Source organism: Chelonia mydas, chromosome 17, assembly GCF_015237465.2.
Source record: "Chelonia mydas isolate rCheMyd1 chromosome 17, rCheMyd1.pri.v2, whole genome shotgun sequence".
In the NCBI taxonomy this organism is placed as follows: Eukaryota; Metazoa; Chordata; order Testudines; family Cheloniidae; genus Chelonia; species Chelonia mydas.
Window position 1 is genome coordinate 8255134 of NC_051257.2, and position 22859 is coordinate 8277992.

At 42.8% G+C, this 22859-nt stretch overlaps 1 protein-coding gene across 1 annotated transcript in view; it reads right to left on the reverse strand.

The window, feature by feature from the left end:
* DYNLL2 (dynein light chain LC8-type 2) overlaps positions 1–22598 on the reverse strand; it is a 58852-nt gene extending 36254 nt beyond the window's left edge. Inside the window, exons 1-2 of the mRNA XM_043531472.1 lie at positions 22402–22598; positions 17453–17535 (exon numbers count right to left, since the gene is read on the reverse strand). Of these exons, the coding sequence (XP_043387407.1) occupies positions 17453–17535; positions 22402–22473 (155 nt within the window). The 5' untranslated portion in view covers positions 22474–22598. The remainder of the gene's footprint in view (positions 1–17452; positions 17536–22401) is intronic.
* Between the last annotated feature and the right edge of the window lie 261 nt (positions 22599–22859).

The window sequence follows — 22859 nt, forward strand, 5'->3', positions numbered from 1 at the left end:
CAGCTGTGCTTTTGGCCCCTCAGAGCTGCTTAGCAGCTAGTGAAAGTTAAAACACAGCTGAGGCTGCTCTATCTTAGCACAAGGGGTCTGGTTCTGCAGCAGCCCCAAGATTCAGAGAGTGCACAAGTGAGCTTTACATCACCTTTTCACATTTCCCTTCAACCTGTGCTGAACGCAGGTCACCCAGACCTAAAACCTGGCATAGAGCATGTTTTCATAGGCCTAATGATAACATTTTGCAGTTTCAAAGTGTAGCATTGTTTATCGAAAGACTAGAAAGCACTTTACAATGGTGGGTAGGTATTATTATAATTGATTTACAGGTGTGGTAATTAGACATCAACAGATAGGTGGCTTACCCAAGGTCAAACAGTGAGTCAGTGGCCCAGCTAGGGTTTGTCTACATTAGAAAGGATACAGCTATATGGGCAAACCCTCCTAGTACAGATGCAGCTTATATAGCAAACGACTGCTGTTGCTTGTATAGCTTATACCAGTTCTCCTAATGAAATAAAGGACTTTTTTGCTGGTATAAGTGTATCTACCAGGGCTTTTGCAAGCACAACAACTGTGGTTAGGTGTGTGATATTTTTAGGTCCCAAGGTCTTCTGGGCTCTTCAGCCACCCGCATCAGTCTGCCATGCGGGCTGCCAGTGAGCCAGGTGGGTAAGCCAGCAGGAACCCAGTGGGTTTGCAATGTAATGCTGCATGGCAGGTAGGGTTCTGTCAGAACTTCATCAAAATCAAACCTTCTCCACAAAACATTTCAATTTCAAGAAATCAGCAAATTACAACCAAAAATGTTTAGTTAAAATTTTTCAGACCAGATCTAGTGCAGACGAGGCCTTGATAAGAGAAACCAACTCTCCTGATCTAGCTATTAGACAACCATCAGAGGGGTAGCCGTGTTAGTCTGGATCTGTAAAAGCGTTCGTGGGTGAATACGACGAAGTGGGTAAAGCTTATGCTCCAATACGTCTGTTAGTCTATAAGGTGCCACAGGACTTTTTGCCTCTATTAGACAACACCATCTTCAACACCCTGCTGCATTGTCTCTCAGTTAATCTACTGAGGGTCTTTTAAATCAAGTGATGCCAAAGCACGTTTAACAGAGCAATTTTGAAATACTGTACGTTGTGGCCCGAGGGTAGGTCTATCTTTTCAGTGACTATGAGGTGACTCTGATGAGTTTATGTTTTGTTTTATTTGTTGTAGCACAAAAGTAGTAACATACAAGATTTGATGGTAACATCTTGTGAGAGCTGATCATTCAAAACCGGAGTCTGCACTATCTTTACTAGCGTAGTACACATGCTTGGATTTGTTTTATGAATGGGCCTATCACAACATGCCTGTGTGCACAGATATCTTCTGTTTAGTTAGTACATTTCAACCCACAGGGTTTTATAGACAGCATGTGCATAGATCACTTCACCCATTACTAAAATGTCACTAACTCTGGGATGGAGTGTGCCAGCACTGCTAGGGAGGAGGAGAAGAAATGTAGAATGATTTATTGTGATGGGGCTTAACCCCCATCACCTGCAAGGCTAGTGAATGCACCCAGTTAATCATGCTCTGAACCTGGGGAGGTGGATAGCTAATTAGCTCCTGGCCATAATAGGTAGATTGAAGGAGCTAAGGTTTCAGAGTAGCAGCCGTGTTAGTCTGTATCCGCAAACAGAACAGGAGGACTTGTGGCACCCTAGAGACTAACAAATTTATTTGGGCATAAGCTTTCGTGGGCTACAGCTCACTTCATCGGATGCATAGATTGGAACATCTAGTAAGAAGATATATATACAGAAAACATGAAAAGGTGGAGTAAGAGGCTAATTAATTAAGATGAGCTATTATCAGCAGGAGAAAAAAACTTTTGTAGTGATAATCAAGATGGCCCATTTAGACAGTTGACATACCCACACACTCTCTCTCTCTCTTATCCACCCCCACCCCCAGGAAGTAGGTCTTTCTGGCGGAGAGAAATCCAGAGCTAGGGTTAGGGTTTAACAGGAGGATAAAGAGGGAAGCACGCTATAGGGGCATGGTAGGCTACTGCAGAGGAAGCCCCAATAGGGATTTTGCAAGTAAAAAGAAAAGACCTCAGTTGCCCAAGGGGGCAGAAGAATGATTCAGATTTGTTTGGTCTTGTTCATGATACCCCAGAAGGGATTTGAACTCTGTGACTTAGCCACAGGGCTGAGCCATAGAAGGTCTGGAGCCAGAGGCAAACAGCCATCAGGAGGCACTGGAACTGAAGATACTCGTGACACTGCACCTGGACAGTAGGGGGTGCTCCAAGGGGGAGTGTGCTTCACCATATGTTGGTATCAGAAGTGGGATTGAGAGGATCCCTCTCTGAGGAAAGGGGAAGATACCAACTACCTTAAAGCTGAGTGACAGATGGACAGACTAAGGCTTTCCCCCCTCCGCCCCCGGGGAACATGGAGGATGTAGCCTACATGCTGGCAGCCCAACAGGAGCAGACACATGCTCTTTTGTTGCCTCTATTACAAGGGCTGCAACAACAGCAAGATGCTCAACAGGCTCAGCAAGAACATCTCCTGCCATGCCTAGAGAAGTATACCCCAGGGACCTGGATATTTTTGGGAGAAAAAAATTCTGCTAGACCAGTACCCAGCCTGGCCGAATTGGGCCCAAAGGCATTTTTGTGCACTTTCAAGAAGGTAGCAACTGCATCAGGAAGGGCTGAATACTCTTGGGCAGCTCAAGTGGCCCCATTCCTGTCAGGAAAAGCTCAAGCTTCCCCTATGCTGGGACTATCTGGGGCCAATCCATGCCCCAGTCCAGGTTGAGGGCTGCTTTAAATTGCACCTTTGCTGCAGTGGCCTCTGTGGCACAGAATCACCAAGGTCCAAGACTGCTCCAGCTCCTTCCAAGTCCATCCCCTGCTTGGTCACAGCCTGGAAGGAGCTTCCTGTGGTGGGTACAGAAGCTGCTTACATCAGTGGTATTGCCCAGAGGAGAGGCCTTTTTGCCTTCTTTATGGGTCCTTAAAGGGGCTAATGGGTAATACTGAATCCAGCTGGATGAGTGAACTAGTGTGTGGGGAGAAAATGGGAAGATCAAAGCAGGCATGAGCCTGTTCTCACTGGAGTCAAACAGCAAAAGTCCAATTGGCTTCAGTGGGACACGATCAAGTTTGAAGCCCATTAAAAAATAATAAAAGCACCTACGTCACAGGGTGGGCTAGCCCTTTAAGAGAACTGGGCTCAGCCTGACCTGTGTCTAGTTATCTGGCCCCGGGTGATGGATTTGGGATTGGGCCACTGGCTGAGTCAGGTGATCAGCATCACCTAGTATGTAGGTGGCTGTTCGTTGGAGGGATTATCCCATAGGAGGGAGCTTGTTTTGTCACTGAGGAGAAAAAGGGTCCCACAGAATCAGAAAGAACCAGCAAAGGGTCTCTCCACACAAGCCAGATGAAAAGATCTGCAGCTTGCTCCAGCCAGTGAGGGGCAGGAGCAGAAGCCTGAAGAGGAAGAAGCTTAAGGAAACTCCAGGCAGCAGGAACTGGGCTTTGGGAAAAGCTATTGAGCCCAGCAAGGAGATGAAGAAACCGTGGAGTCAGGGAAAGACTTGTTTTGATTTAAGTTGACGTTTGAGCTGTGACGTTGTAATAACCCAGTGTTATTGGTCTCCCATGAGAGGCTAGGTGCCATTATTGGGAATTCCAAGAAGGGAGAACTGAGGTAGTGAAAGGATCTGATGCCAGATTGCGTGACTCTTTTACAACCTAATACACATGCTAACTTATCACTACAACCTACATGCACATCATTAATACATGGATGTAACAGCAGCTGTGCATAGCCCTCAAAAAGTCATGGATTTAAGTTGACATAAGTAGACGTTCAGCCAAATGGCCACTTCAGTGCTCACATGACCATCCTTGTCAATAATGCATGCTATTAGAGTCTACTGTATATAAATGTAAGGAGCCACTACAGCTGATCAGATCAATATATTCTGTAAATCCCTTAAATATGTAATGCCTCTTTGGCTTTAAAAGTCCTTGAGGGATTTCATTTTAATTAGAGGGATACTTAAGGTGGCCATACCCAACATTTAATCTGCCCTAAAAATATAAGTTTAAAAAAATTAATCCCAATGATACAGAGACTCCCCCACACTAAGAATGCTGCAGCGTTGTTCAGATCCTAGTCTTTGCCAACAGCAAACCCAAGGCCTGACTGAAGTCAAGAGGCGGGTTGCCCCAATGCAACCGAGAGCAGAATTCGAGCCATATTTATTTCCCTCTTGGCATCTCTAACGCTGGCCAGAAAAAACGTATAATGATCAGCATGCTTCTAATTCCCACCCCCCTTTTGACTTGGCTTGATCTCTTGCTGGAGACACAACAGTATAAATTGGTTAGTCTCTAAGGTGCCACAAGTACTCCTTTTCTTTTTGCGAATACAGACTAACATGGCTGTTACTCTGAAACAGTATGAAAAGCGACGCATGCATTCTCGAGGCAAAACAGACAAAGAATTGACGGAAATTATTCACTCATCTCCCATGTAAATACAGGGCAGCGGCTCAGCTGATACTGGGAAACTGGCCGTATTCTGTTTTTATTGTCAGTGATAGAGCTGAAGCTAACTCTGCATAAGATGGGATCTGTTCAAAGCATCTGAATGTGAGTTACCTGGCACTGGACCTCACCCTGCAGACACACGCGTCTGGGTGAAGTTCACCCCTGCACGGAGCACTGGCATAACAGCCGTCAAAATAAGGCATAAATGGGCCTTAACTGGTGCACAGACGTTGTGCTGGCCCTCTGCCCAGGCTGAATTTTGCTCCCCTGCCAGTGTCTTCGCTCGTACGAATAGTCCAGCCAAAGTTTAGAGCCACCTCAAAATTGCGCTGACCTGGCCCACTTCTAGGGTAAATCGATGGCGTGCACAAATGTGGATTTCGCATTGACGTCCACAGCCCTTTCAACAAGATGGCACAGTGCACATAAGCTAGAATTAAGTCTGCAGTTGGCCATATCCCCCCTACTGTCACAAGCCCAACCCTTTCACGCCACAATCATCTATTCATTATGCTTTGAAAGCGGAGTCCATAATACCGTCGGCCTGTTTACAAAGTCCATCCCAGTGCTAGAGTTATTACCAACTCTAGCACTTTAAGAATAGGGAATCACTCTAGGACCAGTAATCTCTTTAAAACCAGAATTAACTTTTTTAATCAATCCAGTATTTTTCTCTAAACAAAGCCAACTTTTACAACAACTAAAGAAAGAAATAGGCAGGAGGAAAAACTAACATTTGATGCCTGATTTTAATAAAACATGTTACTTGTTATAAAGATTTACAATTTCCTTCCAATGTAGAAAGCAGCACCACCTTCAAAGTGACACCGTCATCTGATGAGATCACAACCCTTCAAGCTATGCTCATGGCTTACATGATGTTGTCTGACCCCCTTTAGGTAGGTGTATTGCCATATAGATCACAGCCAGCTGTGCAATATATTTCTTCTCACTCTGTCTCCTACATGCAATGAAACATTTCAGAGCTTGAGTTATTGTGTAATAATTCATGCCTGGATGCCATAAATGGCACTCAATCTTCAGGCTCTTGCCTAACAACCCACCCAGGTGTGAATTACAAGGCAAAGTCCAGTCACTTTCTTCAGTCTGAGAGTTATTATTTAATCACTGAAATATGGGGAGGAGGTATAAGGAATTCATTCCACAGCAAGCAAAAGAGCAGAGGTTTACAGTATATAAAATATATACTCCCAGAGTTTATGAATTTAAGTCCACGTAACACCTGCTTAGAACATGTGGTAAGGAAATAGTCTTAGGAGGGCAGATATACCCTGGATTGCCCCTGTATAAGCAACATACATCCAATAAAGCAGCATTGCAATGGCTCGAAATCCATTTGTTTGTCCGTTGCGGTCTACCTAAATGTTTGCATTGCACCCCATGCTGTAGCATGTGAATGTCTGACACATCTCTCACTGTCACTGAGACACAGAGAGGTTAACTGACATGCCCAAGATCACACATTATTGGCAGAGCTGTGAATAGAATCCAGGAGTCCTGACTCCCAATCCTCTGCTTTAACCACCAGACCTGCACAATGGGTTGAAAGGATTTCTTTGGCATTAAAAAGTAATTATAGACTTGATAGGCCCTGACACAACAGCTGCTCGTAGGCGCTATCTTAAAAGTTCTTACCAGCTGCACTGAAAGGAAGGGGTCTGAATTCTGGCAGCCAGGGCACTTCTTTAGAACAGATATTCTCTATCTGTTCAAAGCCCACTCTCATGGTGACTTTGTTTTGCTTTGCAAGGCCGTGACCTCTCCTCCTGTACCAGAATGTCGTGGGAACATATTACAACCCATGCAATAAATCTACAGACATTTAGTCCACTTTATGGGGATGAGGGGAAATCTATTCAGGTTAGGGTTTTGTACTTTAAATTTACATCAGAGGAAGAAAGGAGCTGGCACTGCTTATGTTGCATGATACAGATAGGGTGACGAGATAGCAAGTGTGAAAAATCGGAACAGGGGGTAGGGGGTAATAGGAGCCCATATTAAAAAAAAGCCCCGAATATCGGGACTGTCACTATAAAATTGGGACATCTGGTCATCCTAGATACAGACTACAGTGAAAACAAGAGCTGCAGGCAGAACTATCTGCCAGGCCAATACTGCGTCAGTAAAGCAGCAACTCCAGAACAAGCACCCGACTCCCCAAGAACTAGCCTCTGTTTGACTGAGACACACCCTGTATGCATTGTGGGAAAGATTCCCATCCTAGTAAAACAGTATTTTATAGCTTAGTTATTCCATATACAAAGCTGTTTGGAGGCGGGGCCTGTACGTCAAGGCTGCAGCATGTGTGGGGTGCAGGAAGGGTCAAATTTGAGAAACGGACTCATCCCTGGATTCGTAGTGGCTGAAATTGCCTTGTTCTCTTGCAACCCCCTGTCAGCAATGCAAGACATGAATACTGATAGACTCCTGGGAGAAATGCTTCCTGCCCTTCTCAGCTGGAGAGATGAAGGCCTTCAGCTGAGGCTCACAGTGGGTGTAAAGGTACCACCTTGATCACTGAGAGTCACCAAGTGAAGAATGATGCAGTTCTAGACATGAAATAGTTTTAGTCCAGACCTCACAGAGGGGTTAACTCACAACACATGCCTCTGGCTTCCAAGGGTCCAGCAGTCCCAAAGTAGAGTACCTGTAGTCTCAACCCTTCCATGCAGGCCAGCCCTAGAAAGAGGCGATCTGGCTCCAGAGACGACATATTCCTCCTAGAAAACAAGGGCTTCTCCACTAGCCCAACTGCTGGCTTTTAAAAGTCTGCTTCACTCATGAAGCCCTCCCTTCAGGACTGACAACTCCGATGCTCCCCTTCCAGGAAGGGGAAATATTTTTCCTTCCTTCCCCAGAGGTTCACCAAGAGCTCAGCCCTGCAAGGTGCTGGGCACTCTGTCCCCAATCCAACACAGCACTTAAGCACACGCTTAACTTTAAGCACACAAATAATCCTGTTAAATTCATAGGACTATTCTGGTGCTGTTTTCCTGGCTGTTTTCCTGCTCCTTTTCATTGTTGGGTGTGACGTTTGAACACCCTATCAGGCAAAGGAGGAATTAAAAGGAGGAGGGAAATAGGTATTTTCTGTGGTATAGGAGCAAACAAAAGTAACTGACATTGCTATTTATCTCTGCTCCTGCAACTCAGAAACAGCCGAATGGATTTATCTTTTTTTCTTTACATTTAACAGTAAAAACTCTTGCAGGCTAAGGCCTGGCATATGCTGAGCTGCAGCCAAGTGTTTTATAATGGAACCCCTGACAGACCTTTAACTATAACCCTGCAAACTGCCCTGCTATAATTATTCGTCATATTAATTTACAATTAGGAGAGAAATTTTAGCTCTGAAACCTGACAGGCAGCAAACGAGAGCAGAGAGGAGTGCCGCATGTAGAGACCAGCTAGCAGCAAAGCCCTGGATGCTGCTGCATTGCTGGCGGCTCTTCCAGTTTATTTTTCCATTCGTGTCTGCAGTGGAACGCTGTAGTGTTTGAACCAGCTTTTCAGACGGGCCTTTTAGTACCAAATGGCGGGGCCAGATTCAGCTTTGCCTTACACCCCTTTGCACCAGCACTGTTCATGCATAGGGGGCAATACTGCAGGGGCAAGTTCATTCCCCACACCCAGATAAATAGCACCAGCAAAGCGAGCCTCTGTGCTAAACACAAAGCCATATCTGCCAATTCTGTGCCACCCCCTTAGAAGCCTCCACCCTAGAGGGTGTCCTGGGGCATATCGGGACTGGAGGGGGTATGGGTGTGGAAGTCCCGCACCCCTGAAATTTCTCACTCCTGCAATGATCATGGGTGCCTGGCAGCAGGGAGCATAAGCTAAGATGGCCCAGAGACCTACCCTAGCCTGCACTAGGGGTCAGGTTTTGGGGAGCCCATGAATAGGAAGAGTACAAGGGTTGGGGCAGGGATGAACTTGGCTGTTAACGTTTCATTTTCCTTCCCTGGAAAAGCTTAGCATTTTTTTATACTGCTCACCAGCTTCATACACAAAGATTTTGTATCCCATGAACTGAGACTGTGCAATTTTGCTAAAAAAATAAAGAAGGCTAGAAAGAGAACAAAATACATTTCCCAAAGTGAAGAACAGAATTGGTCGGGAAAGAAATTTTGTTCTCGAGATCTGGAGAAGATATTACAAACAACAGAGACTAAATAAATATGTTCATATCTATTGTAAAAATTGAGTGCCACTTTAAGGACAAAGTGGCCGTCTTCTGGAGAAGACTTGGACACGGTAAAGACAAGTTAAGGCTGGCAAGATGATCCATTTAATATGGTGTAAGATTATCCAGAGTTCTTACTCTTGTAGTACAAGAGATTCCATGAAGAAAGCAGGAGGTTTCACTTTGGTACTCTTTTCCATCCTCATCCTCCGAGCTCCCCTGATCCCAAGAATTCCCTAGGTTGTACTCTCAACTTCCTCTGTCCTTTCTCTGTGTAAGGTATTTCATGGACTATAATGTTTTATGTTTTAAATACTGTAATATATAGCTCAGTAGCTGCTTGTACAACATGATTATCTTTCACAATTCTATTTATTTTTTTTTCCTATAAAACAACCTACACAATTACATTTGTTAATAGTTAGATTTTTTTCACCCTCTATTTATTTATTTTTATAGGAGATGGGGCTACTGTTGTACCCAAAAAGTCAGACCCATCATAAAAAGAAAATTCTATTGCATTAAAAATGTAGCATAGGGAACTATTCAGTCCTAGGTGCGGGAAGTTGTAGATGCCAAAATTGGTCTTTTTCATTCCTAATTTCTCAGATTAAAAATTTTATTAACTAATTTTAAAACAGCTGAATCGACATGGTTTGCTTTTTATTTTTAAAAATTGCCTCTTATGTGCACACTGATCTGTGCCTAACTGGAGTTGGAAACATCTGGGTAGTAAAACCCTGTGAAACATGATTTATAATGGAAACCATGGCAGACCTTTTAATGGTATCACTGTATTACGTCTATTTTACAATTGCTTAAAAAGTAAGTATAATTCTTTTTTCTGACGTATCAGTGTCTCTATCTGTTGAATCTATACCTAAAATGCCAGTACCTTTAATGTACACGACAGATTTCTATTTTCTGCCTAGCTGCAAATATTATTCATATTCATAGATACAAAGAACAGAAGGAACCTTTGTGACCCTTTCCTCTGACTTTCTATATAACATAGGCCATAGAATGCCACCAAAATAATTCCTACAGCAGATCTTTTAGAATAATATCCAATCTCTACTTTAAAATTATCAGTGATGGAGAATCCACCATGACGCTGGTAAATTGTTCCAATGGTTAATTACTTTCACTGTTACAATTTTTACCTTCTTTCACATCTGAGTTTGTCTAACTTCAACTTCCAGCCAATGGATTGTGTTCTACCTTTCTCTGATAGATTGAAGAGCCCATTATTAAATATTTGTTCCCCACATAGGTACTTATAGACTGTAATCAAGGCACTCCTTAACATTCTCCTATTACTATAAGGCAAGTTTTCTAATCCTTTAATCATTCTCATGGCTCTTCTCTGAATCCTCTCCAAATTATCAACATCCTTCTTGAACTCTAGGCACCGAAACTGGACACAGGATTCCAGCAGCAGTCGCATCAACCCCAAATACAGAGGTAAAATAACCTCTCTACTCCTATTTGAGATTCCCCTGTTTATACATCCCAGGATTGCATTAACTCTTTTGGCCATGGCATCACACTGGGAGATCATGTTCAGCTGATTATCCTCCCCCCTCCTCCCCAAATCTTTTTCAGAGTCACGGCATCTTAGGACAGAGTCCTCCATCCTCTAAGTATGGGCTACATTCTTTGTTGCCAGATGTAAACATTTACCCATATTAAAATGCATATTGTTTGCTTGCACCCAATCTAGCACGCAATCTAGATTGCTCTGAATCAGTGACCTGTCCTCTTCCTTATTTACCATTCCCCCAATTTGTGTCTCATCGGCAAACTTTATCAGAGATGATTTTGTTTTCCTTCAGGTCATTGATAAAGATGTTAAAACACCGGGAAACCACTGGAAACAGACCCACGTGATGACAATTCCCAATTTACAGTTACATTTTGAGACCTATCAGTTAGCCAGTTTTTAATTAATTTAATATACACCATGTTTAATTTATATCGCTCTAGTTTTTTATTTAAAATGTTGTGGGACACCAACACCTTGCAAGACAAACCCAAAAAGAAGTATTATCATGACTGAGAAAGATTAAAGAGACACTGTCCAGAGAAAAATCACCCGCACAATTTTCTCTTTCACGTTGTAAAGAGGCTATAAAGGGGGTGCAACGTGAAAGGGGAGTTCCCCAGGTGGTGTAGAATCAGCATAAAGTCTCTCTGCCAACCCCCAGTGTATCAGGCACAATCAGAGCACGGTTAGCTGCAAGACCAGCATCTTGGGAGTCAAGGTCCACCTGAGAACACTGAGTCTGCTACAACAAATGCCAGGGACTGGGCCAGGAATAGGAGAAATGCAAAGGATAATTAAAGCCACCTCTCCCACAGCTGGAAGCAGCACTGACTGTGCCTCCATGCCTGCACTCACCTCCCCAGCCAAGTCAAGTCATAGAATCATAGAATATCAGGGTTGAAAGGGACCACAGGAAGTCATCTAGTCCAACCCCCTGCTGAAAGCAGGGCCAATCCCCAGTTTTTGCCCCAGATCCCTAAATGGCCACCTCAAGGATTGAACTCACAACCTTGGGTTTAGTAGGCCAATGCTCAAACCACTGAGCTATCCTGAATCTAAACTCCAGGGTGCCTACCAGAGAAAAGGCATCCCAGAGAAACAACAGGGAGGGACAGCCCCTGAACAGAACTAGGAATTCTCCTCCTTTTTTCTTCTCGTTCTGTGATCCCTGAACCCCTCCACCGCGAAAGAACAGTTTACAGTGTTGTTTGGTCACTTTTCTGGCTAATCTGTCTCTCAAATATGAGACGGTTGTTATTTTTAAAGAAATAAGTGAATCAAATATACAAATTTTACTTTTCATTTATTTATATCTTGAAACCACAAAGAGAGAGCTTCTGCTGTATTTTCACTAACATTTGCGTTCGTTTTCTCTTTGTAAATGTCAGGTTCTTGGAACATACCAGTCTCAGATTCAAAGTGAAAACAAATGAAACAGGCTGTTACAATATTTAATAACATCAGGAGGCGGTGAGCTATGCAGAGTGGGAAGAAAGATTGCAGAATCTTTCATGAATATAAATATTTTCATGGAAATAAAGTTCAGTGAAAACAAATATTTTTAAAATGTAAAACTTTTCCTTCCTAAGTTCAACCCTCCTCTCACCCCACCCCATGTCTCCACCCCAGAACACAACATTCTGCTAGTGCAGTGGTTTTCAACCTTTTTTCATTTGTGGATCCCAAAAAAATTTTGAATGGCAATGCAGACCCCTTTGGAAATCTTAGTCTAAGATTACACTGTAGACTAAGATTTCCAAAGGAGTCCGCATCACCATTCAAAATTTTGTACCTGGCCTGGGACTTACAAGGAACAGACTGTGAACTGCCCAGGCATTCCAGAGACACTGTTTGTGATGTTCCCTGCCACAGGGCGGGTTGATGTGTTTCCTTTAACCTTTCCCATTTTTCCTTATTCTTTTTAAAATTAATTGTTGATTAAATAACTTGCATTTGCTTTAACTTGTGTGTAATGGTCAGTGGGTCATAGAAGTGCCCAGTGCAGAGAGAGTACCCCGGAGTGGGGACACCGTAGCCCCTGTCCTAGGTGACCACAGCAGGGTTGGGGGTTGAGCCCCCCAGGAATCCTGGGCCCAGTCTTGTTGGGGTTATGAGGACTCTGCCAGACAGGAGAGTGGAAGGGGAGTCCTCGAGGGCAGGGAGGCCACTGGGTAAAGGAAGTGGGAGCGAGGACTCAGATCCTTTCGCTAGCCCACTTCACCGGGATAGTGCAGAAGACAGGAAAGTTCCCCACAAGAGCGGGACTATTCCCCAGCTTACACTAGCAATGAAATCAGAAGCCATCCAGTATTAAATAAGCTTCTGAAGAGCATCTGTTCAGAGAAGCAGTCTCACTTATACATTGAACCAGCTGTGTTTATAAATTCTGCAAGGAACAGTGCTGAGACATCACAACAAGCTAGAAGGCTTCAATTAGCATTGCCACCCATTTTGCACACAGTGTGTACTCCGCTGAATGAATCCTCCAATCCCACATCTCAAAAAAATTATTTTCAAAATCTTTTGAGTCTTTTTGTTTTCTAATTATGATCCTGCCTCTCATTTGTGGCTTTTATACTACATTTTAAAGGGTCTGAATTTCCTACTTAAGTTTGGAAAACCATCAAGGATTGCTATATTTGATGAGGTTACAGCCATAGTCTGACATAGCCAAAAATTGGAATGTTTGTTCCTTAATACCTCTAGTGGATTCAGGCATGAGGGAATAACATGATGGCCTAACTAGCAGTATGATTCAATACACAAATGTAAGCAATATTGATCCAATACGTCATAATTAGAAATGGTTCTGTTCTGTTCAGAGATGTGTTTCAGATAAGGCAACAAAACAAAACAAAACACAAGATCTTCAAGGTGCTGACCACCTGTAGTTTTAAGAGCTGAGAAAATATCAATTTTCCTCTGTAAAAATATCCATTTAAATTATTTAATGAATTCACTTCTATTTGTCTGTCTCAGGTGCACATAGAGTTCCAATGTACTAAATACAGTAATTTAGACTATATAGCTCAGTGAATTTGGCACTCTCCTTCTCTTAGGAAGCTTATCTTGCTTATTCTTTATACCTGCAGTTGCTCTTTCGCACTGGCTTTCAGCAAACATTTGAGCAGTCAAGCTGCACGTTAGTTATGTTTGAATATTAAATTTGTTGTATTAGAAGATCATGACAAGGGAACCTAGAGCATGTGCATATGCATTTTTTAAACTTATGTACAAATCTAAATAAATAAAATGAGTTTTACTAGAAGAATGTTTCTGGAAAGTGATTTTAAGCTTTCATGCACAAATTCTCATTTACCTTTGTACCCTCCCCAACTCCCAAGAGTCAATATTATAAAATACAGCCTCGTACTCACATCCATATCCATCATCATAATTTGTATCCCCCTATGTTCTCTCAAATCCAAGGTTTACTATTGGTCCTCATCTCTCCCTCCGCCAATTTCAAACTGGAGGCTGCCCTTTGTCAAGCAAACCTGGCCCAGGCAGAAATCTGGACTCAAGCTCCTTTTCAACCCGTCATTCCAGAGCTACCATTTTATTCCTCCAGAGAACACCACTGCCATCTTCACTTTCTTTGCACACGCCAGACATCTCAGTGTGGAAGAATACTGGACTCCACTAACTCCCATACCAACATTGTTGTGAAAAACAAATCATCTCTACTCTCAAATAAGCAAGGCATTAAGTATGCTGCCGACCCCTCAGCTATGTTACCCTTCCGATATACTTCAGAGCTACAAGGCAATTGAGATCCCAGTATCCCTTCTACAAAGTTGCTACCATGCTTTGCCACCAAATTACTGACCATGCTGTATTACAAGTTTTCTTCAATTATTGAGATTTATTCAATTTCTTAAGATATAAAATGATATATATAATGATATATATGAGATATATTTCTCTCTCCAAATATATCCATTCCCAGTGCCATTTTGTATATTCACAGAGTAGCGGACAAAATAATTGTCACAGATTTATATATTCCCTTTGAACTAATATAAGCACAACTTTTATTCTGTAACATTTCATATCAATCAGTGATTATCCATTAAAGATGAGTCACGTTCAAAAATTAAACAATAAACTTTTACATTTTCCATACAGAAGCAAATTAGTAATAAAGATGAGATGGTGGAAATCATTACCAGGGGAAGAAAAAACAAGAGTGGCTTAAAATTGAGTGCTCTGTAAAATGTCACTTTAAGTATAATTTCATGCTCCCAGGCTATCTTCAATGTATTTCATTGTTACTGCTGAATTGCCAAAAGAATCCAGTTCCTACAGAAGCAGCAAAATCAGGACCACAGTTATGGAGGGGAAAAAAGGGATTTTTCCCCATCCATACTTTAAAATTGTACTCTCCTGCTTAGAGCACTGACCAAGGCAACTCAGCCTCTGATTCTCAGTGGAAGAGTAACAGAATAAGATAGGTTTCAGAGTAGCAGCCATGTTAGTCTGTATTCGCAAAAAGAAAAGGAGTACTTGTGGCACCTTAGAGACTAATGTTAGTCTCTAAGGTGCCACAAGTACTCCTTTTCTTTTTGAGAATAAGATAGTACCACAATTTTGTTACAAATTTTGGGAACTAGTTTTCCCCAAGAAAATTGTCCAATAATACATACAACATTGAATCCGGAATCAGAGGATTTACATTAGAGAAAATTGTTTTTGAGCTGTATTGAATTTTGTGACAGTGGACTCTCTCTCATGCCACTGGATAATCATCACCATTATGTTTCTTGACCTTCTTGAACAGGCAGCATTAATGGGGACTCAGAGTAGGTCAAGAAGGCCTAGAGAAGCAACAAGAGTAATGGTATTTAGTTGCAAGAACCAAAAAACACACTCAGGGCCCAACTGTGTATTCTTTAAAATACCACTGCAAGAACTAAAGCAGGATCAGAACCCAAGTCTGATCATTTTCACATACGATAACTGAACTTATCTTGAATTACTAGTGCACAGCCCTCCCACAGCTTCAATATTAGATCTGGGGGGAGATGTTTTTCCCTTCCTTTGAAAATTGCCAAGATTTCAAAAATATTTCTTATTCTGAATCAGTTGAAATCTCAAATTTTCACAACCTGACAATACAAAAAACCAGCAACATAATTTGGGTCAATCAAAAGTTTGTTTACATATTTTCTAAATATTTTGTTTAAATTTCAATGTTAATTTTTTTTACTATACTTAGCTAAAATTTCAAACCAAAAAGTAATTCAAACCAAAAAACCTGAATTTTTCATTTCAAAGTTATCAGTCAGATATTTAGACAATTTTGAAACTTTTTTCCTAATTGTTTTTAATCAAGAAATTAGTCGAAACTGACCCTTTCCCATAAAAAATTTCAGTCTTGACAAATCAACACTTCTGATGAAAAACATTTTGGAAAAACATTTCCCTCCAGCTCTAATCAACACTAAGGAGAGGGTTGCAGAAAAGTCAGAAAAAAAATAGATAATTTACAGTTTTTCTTGCTATATCAGTGATGGTCAAGGAACAGCTAAGACAGGGGTGGGCAAAATACGGCCCGTGGGCCGGATCCAGCCCATCTAACATTTCTGTCTGGCCTGCCATGACTAATATTCCTGTCCTCGCTGCTAAAAGTCCCGCAGCGCAGTGGGGCACTCAGGCAGGCTGCCTGCCTGCCATGGCCCCACACTGCTCCCGGAAGTGGCTGGCTGGTGCTGGCATGTCTCTGCACGCCCCTGGCGGGTGGGAAGCGGTTCTGCATGCTGTCCCCGCCCTCACCACCATCCTCACAAATGCCATTGGCCAGAAACCGGCCAATGGGAACTGCAGAGGCAGTGCTTGCAGGCCCACTGCCCCCCTCCCCCCAAAGGGGCACACAGAGATGTGCCAGCAGCTGGCTACTTCCGGGAGTGGCGTGGGGCCACGGCATGCAGGCAACCTGCCTGAGCCCTGCTGCGCCGCCAGCTGGGAGCCAGCTGTAGTAAGCATCTCCCGGCCAGAGCCTGCACCTCGCACCCCCTCCCGCATCCCAACCCCCTGGCCCAGGTCAGAACCCCCTCCTGCACCCAAACTCCCTCCCAGACCCTGCACCCCCTCCTGCACCCCAATTTCCTGCCCCAGCCCGAAGCCCTCTCCTGCACCAAACTCCCTCCCAGAGCCACACCCCTCACCCTCTCCTGCACCCCAAGATTCTGCACCAGCCCGGAGCTCCCTCCTGCACCCAAACTCCCTCTCAGACTCCGCACCCCCTCCTGCACCCTCAGTTTTTGCACAAATTATTTTATTACGTGACACTGCAGTGGAGGGATAGAATTTTAAAATTTCATTAATATAGTAGAAATGTGCGGCCCGTGCCAACTTACCAAAATTCGTGGGTGGCCCCCCACTGCAAAAATTATTGCCCACCCTTGAGCTAAGAGAATTCAGAAAGTGCTTGGAAAGGTCAGGAGCGCATCATGCAAAACAGGGAAGACATTTGAAACTGGGGGGGCAATTGGGGGCATAGGGAACTGCTAAACAAAGGGCTAACCAAAGACTTACCTATTTTTCTTGCTGTACTTGGGAGGGCCAGAAGCAGCCAATGGAGCATTTAGGACAAATTTTACTCCAACGCCTTTCAATGTTGCTCAGGTGAGGCACCCTCAGACATTTCCAACATTGGTTTGTGTGGTTAATATTGGTTTTGCTGTTCAATATTTTAAATACGAAGGCCTTGCATTATATCACCCTCATTCTCAAAAGCAAAACCTCTCATTCTACAACTGTGATTCTTATTGCTACATTAGGGGATTGCTGTAGATAACATTGTGCTTGTCATTCCGTTTCCGGTAATTTATTTTCTACAAAGTTATTATCTTTAATGACTCTCTATGTGTGTTTTACCAGAAACCCAAAAGTGATTCTCACTTGGTAAACAAATATTCTACAGCATTTCCATTTGTATTTAAAGTATCTGTTGATAACACTTACCAAGATTTAGAAGTGTAAAAAGAAAGAAAACATTCACACATTCAAATATTTCAATAAAGAGACACTTCATAAAGGTATAATTAAGTCAGTCTTTTAACATAGTTCTAAGGATTAACAACACATAAAAGAAAGAGGACAAAATTAAGTGATGTCTTACCAAATCAAGCAGACTCACCATTTTTGATGATGCCTTATAGAGCAAATCAACAAGCTTTTGATAATAAAATCTGATTTCCAGGCAAATGATGTGGGACTTATCTGTGCTAGGAAAGAGAGTATCATGTTTTAAACTTAAAATATAGAAAATATTTCTAGTAATCTGACATAATTAATCAGCTGTGAATATTATACCTGCATTTTAAAAAATGCATTTACTCAACAACCACCCAGTTCAGATGATGCATGCTATCTTTAATGAAACACTATTGTACCAAAATGAGAGTTTCACATTGCCCTTTGCACCAGTTTAAATATATTGGTTTACATCAATTCAAGCTAAATTAGTGTAACTTTCTAAAGTAGACAAGCTCTTGATTTGTACCCAAGACTTTACTAGTTCCCAGAACTGAAGTGTGACACTATTCTTGCTGCCTTACTAGTTTATATTTTGATGTCACTAGAATTATTAAATCATAAAAATATTAAAATTGAAATGATCATATACTTAGACAAACTACTGCTTCTGTAGGAAGAGTTTTCATATAACTCCTTTCAGTGATTAGTAGCAAACTTTAAAAAAAATAGCAAAAAAGAGAAGTAACATCAATCTTAAAGTCATTAGAGAAAAACATATTGCTGTATTTTAACCTACATGAGGGAAAAATGAAAGAAATTTAGAATAGTCAAATTGGCATGGTATGACAATACACTGCAAATATTTTCCTAATGGTAAATCATCATGATTGCTGTTTTCTTACAGAAACATGTATTTTTAATTAACACATGAAAAAAATGAGGCATAGCAAAGAAAGGACACTGCTAAAGATGCTAGGCAACATTTTCAAAAGCACCTAAGTGACTTAGATGCCTAAGGGCTTCTCTATACACAAAAGTTGTTCCGCTTTAACTCTACCTTGATAGTTAAAGTGGTACAGCCCTCCACGTCCCCAGCATGAGGGCAGTTATACTGGTATAATTATAGATGGTAAGGGAAGGGGAATAAGCAATAGCAGTATAAGGCACCTTTATACTGATATACCTGCATCCACCCAAGGAGTTGTACTGATATAACCACTTCAGTAAAAAATTACATCCCTAACTGAAATAGTTATACCAGTACAAACAGAGTGTAGACCAAGCCAAAGTCCCATTTTCAAAAGTGACTTTGCCACTTCAGAGACTATGTCCCACTGACTAGAGGTGCTGAGACCCAGAAATCAAGTAAGGAGCTAAATACTTCTGTAGATTAGAGCCTAAGTGCCTACCTTACTTTTGAAAATGGGACTTGAGCATAAACAAAAAAACTACGGAAATGCATCCTAGATGGAACTACTATAAGGAGGATGCATAAGTGGTTGGAAAACCATTCCCAGAGAATAGTTATCTGTGGTTCAGTCATGCTGGAAGGGCATAACAAGTGAGGAACCGCAGGAATCAGTTCTGGGTCCGGTTCTGATCAATGTCTTCATCAATGATTTAGATAATGGCATAGAGAATACACTTTAAAAGTTTGTGGACGATACCAACCTGGGAGGGGTTGCAAGTGCTTTGGAGAATAGGATTATAATTCAAAACGATCTGGACAAACTGGAGAAATGGTCTGAACTAAATAGGATGAAATTCAACAAGTACAAGTGCAAAGTACTCCACTTAGGAAGCAACAATCGGTTGCACACATACAAAATGGGAAATGACTGCCTAGGAAGGAGTACTGCGGAAAGGGATCTGGGGATCATAGTGGACCACAAGCTAAATATGAGTCAACAGTGTAACACTCCTGGAAAAAAAAGTGAACAAAAATTATTAAAGGTCTAGAAAACATGACCTATGAAGGAAGATTGAAAAAAATTGGGTTTGTTTAGCCTAGAAAAGAGAAGACTGAGAGGAGACATGATAATAGTTTTCAAGTACATAAAAGGTTGTTATAAGGAGGAGGGGAAAAAATTGTTCTTCTTAACCTCTGAGGATAGGACAAGAAGCAATGTCAGGGATGGTCTAGATACTTAGTCCTGACATGAGTGCAGGGGACTGGACTAGATGACCTCTTGAGGTCCCTTCCAGTCCTATGATTCTGTAAGTCATTCAGGCCTTTTTGTAAATTTTACCCGCTACCTTTGGAAAACACATGTATTCCTGTCTAGGCTTAAACATCAGAGAGGCTAGTGTCTGCTAAAATAGCATGTGATTTTAAAAATTACACGTTCCATTGATCTAATTACAGTAGTAAACAGCAGTTTAACTGAAGTCCCCAGAATAACAACATTCTACCCTCTTGCCAACATGTATGGCGGTGATATGTACCAGAGAAATACACTAAGATGTAGGAAACAACCTGCATACGCAAAACACAATCCTATAACCTAAAAGTCACTGGATTCCTTTCTTTTCTTGCTTCTGTCCAATCTATTTCCTTTCAGTATTTTTGTTTCTTTTGTCTGTTTCCTTTTTTGTCTTATGTTGCTTGTATTCTCAAATCATGCATGGCAGTGATTTCATCTTCCCCTTCCTATCCCCCTGCTTCCTTATGTTGTTCTCTTGTTATGCACCACAAAGTGAAATCTACAAAGAAGCATATTATAGCACATATGGCTCACTCTGAATAAACGAATGGAAGAACTACACAAGGAGAGAAATATGTCTGATCACTGCATTGATGATTGTATTTAAATGCATATTTTAAAAAGAAATTGCTGGGACTGAATTAGGTGCCCCACTTTGAAGGTTCCATGCAGAAATAGGGCACATAATGAAAAGTACCTAGTGATCCTAACAACAAAACATCAAGCCCTGACTTACCACGTCGAACACTGCAAGCATAAAAAAAACGAGGAGTCCTTGTGAGTCCTTAGAGACTAACACATCTATTTGGGCATAAGCTTTCGTGGGCTATAACCCACTTCATCACATGCATGGAATGGAAAATACAGCAGGCAGGTATAAATACACAGCACATGAAAAAATGGGAGTTGCCTTATGTCACCCATTTCCAACAGTTGACAAGAAGGAGTGAATATCAACTGAGGGGAAATTACTTTTTGAAGTGCTAACAAGGCCAATTCAACCATGGTGGATGTGGCCTATTCACAACAGTTGACAAGAATGTGCGAGTATCAACAGAGGGGGAAAAAAAATTGTAATGACCCAGCCACTCGCAGTCTTTATTCAGGCCTAATTTGATGGTGTCAAGTTTGCAAATTAATTCCAGCTCTGCAGTTTCTCGCTGAAGTCTGTTTTTGAAGTTTTTTTATTGAAGAATTGCCACTTTTAAGTCTGTTATTGAGTGTCCAGGGAGACTGAAGTGCTCTCCTACTGGTTTTTGAATGTTACAATTCTTGATGTCTGATTTGTGTCCATTTATTCTTTTGTGTAGAGACTGTCCAATGTACACGGCAGAGGGCCATTGCTGGCACATGATGGCATATATCACATTGGTAGATGTGCAGGTGAACAAGCCCTGATGGTGTGGCTGATGTGGTTAGGTCCTACGATGGTGTCCCTTTAATAGATATGCAGACAGAATTGGCAACATGGTTTGTTGCAGGGATTGGTTCCTGGGTTAGTGCAAGCATAGGAATTCACTAGCATAATACAGATACATAATTTATTTTTCATTAATTGACAAGCTAAATCTTTGACAACATTAAGATATCTTAATGTTAAACCCCATGACTGACATGAGTCAACCTAGAAATAAGTAAGAAAGATACATCATCTTTCCCCACTGTGATCTAACCAATATGTAATGAACATCAAGTGCTTACACTGGGACGAAGGATGAATATGTGATATGTAAATTAGAAATGGCAGGACAAATTACGAGCACTGCCAAGAGTATAAAAGGTTGTTATAAGGAGAAGGGAGGTAAACTGTTCTCATTAACCTCTGAGGATAGGACAAGAAGCAATGGGCTTAAATTACAGCAAGCGCGGTTTAGGTTGGACATTAAGAAAAACTTTCTAACTGTCAGGACAGTTAAGTACTGGAATAAATTGCCTCAGCAGGTTGTGGAATCTCCATCATTGGAGATTTTTAAAAGCAGGTTAGACAAACACTTGTCAGAGATGGCCTAGATCAGAGGTTCTGAACCAGGGGTTCGGAGCCCTCTGGGGGGCCACAAGCAGGTTTCAGGGGGTCCTCCAAAATAAACATTAGACTCGTGGGGGCCCAGGGCAGAAAGCTGAAGCCCGAGCCCCACCGTGCAAGGCTAATGCGGAAGCCCGAGCAACTTTGCTTCATGGGAACCCCTGTGGCTTGGGGCACTGGGCAGTTGCCCTGCTGGCTATTCCCTAACACCAGGTTAAAAAATACACCACTGAGTGACAAGTTTCACCAGCACAAGTGGTAGCGTGCATAGCGCTATGTCAGGGGGAGAGCTCCTGCCAACATAGCTACTGCTGCTCACTGATATGGTTTTATGTCAACAGGAGAGCTCTCTCCCATCAGCACAGAACAGCTACACACACAATCTTACAGCAGCACTAGAAAAAGTTCTCTTCAGCCACTTCAGGCCTGGGGCTGTCACACATCCAGCTCAGGTAGAGAGGAGGGTTACAGCAGGAGTTTATAGTGAGTGCCACTGTAAATTCCCTAGTGTAGACAGGGCCTTAGTATGCACCGACCTGTGCAATGACTAGCCCAGACCAGCCCTGCGCTTGCGTCTCAAGGCACTACCATAAAATCAATAACAAAGGACAGTCATGCTGGCAAGCAGCTTGAAGAGTCGCTGGCCCACTGGGGCAGCTGAACTTCCCCCTCATATGCCCCAGAATCAGAGTGCCCAGGGAACAGGCCCACCTCGCCCTGCCCAGAGACCCCTTTGGGGCAGCTCTGCAGCTGGAGCAATGAGAGAGGTGACCCCCAACAAGCCCTGCTGCTGACTGGGCTCCAGACCTTCTGCCCCTTCCCCTGGAGCTGGAAGCTACCCACAAAGCCAAAGCCGGTACCCGCCCAGCGCTCCGTACACACCATAGGAGACGCCCGCAGGGCCTCAGGCCCACGCCCCAGGCCAGCACCCGCCTGAGGTCTACCCCACTGCATTGTGGGATATAACGCCTTTCCTTGGCGCCAAGCTCCCCCCGGCGCGGTGCATGGTGGGATACACCCCTCCTCTCTACCCGGGCCGGATCTTCTTTGCGTGGACTCTTCACCGGATGTCTGAGAGCCCCAGGCCTCCAGCGGCTGAAGGGAACTTTTTCGAGCGCGGTGAACGTTTATTCCTAGGTTATAAGAGTCATTATACGGGGTGGTTTCTCGAGGCCGAGGACTGCGCGGCCGGAATTAGTGGGGCTTCCAAGCTGCGGCTGCTAAGGGGCGGACTCCTTTTCTTCAGGGGCGCATGCGCCTTGGAGGGGGAACGGCCCCGCGCTGTGTACCATTGAACGCTGAGTGTTGCGAGGCGGAGGAGGCAAGCGCTGCGTGGCCCG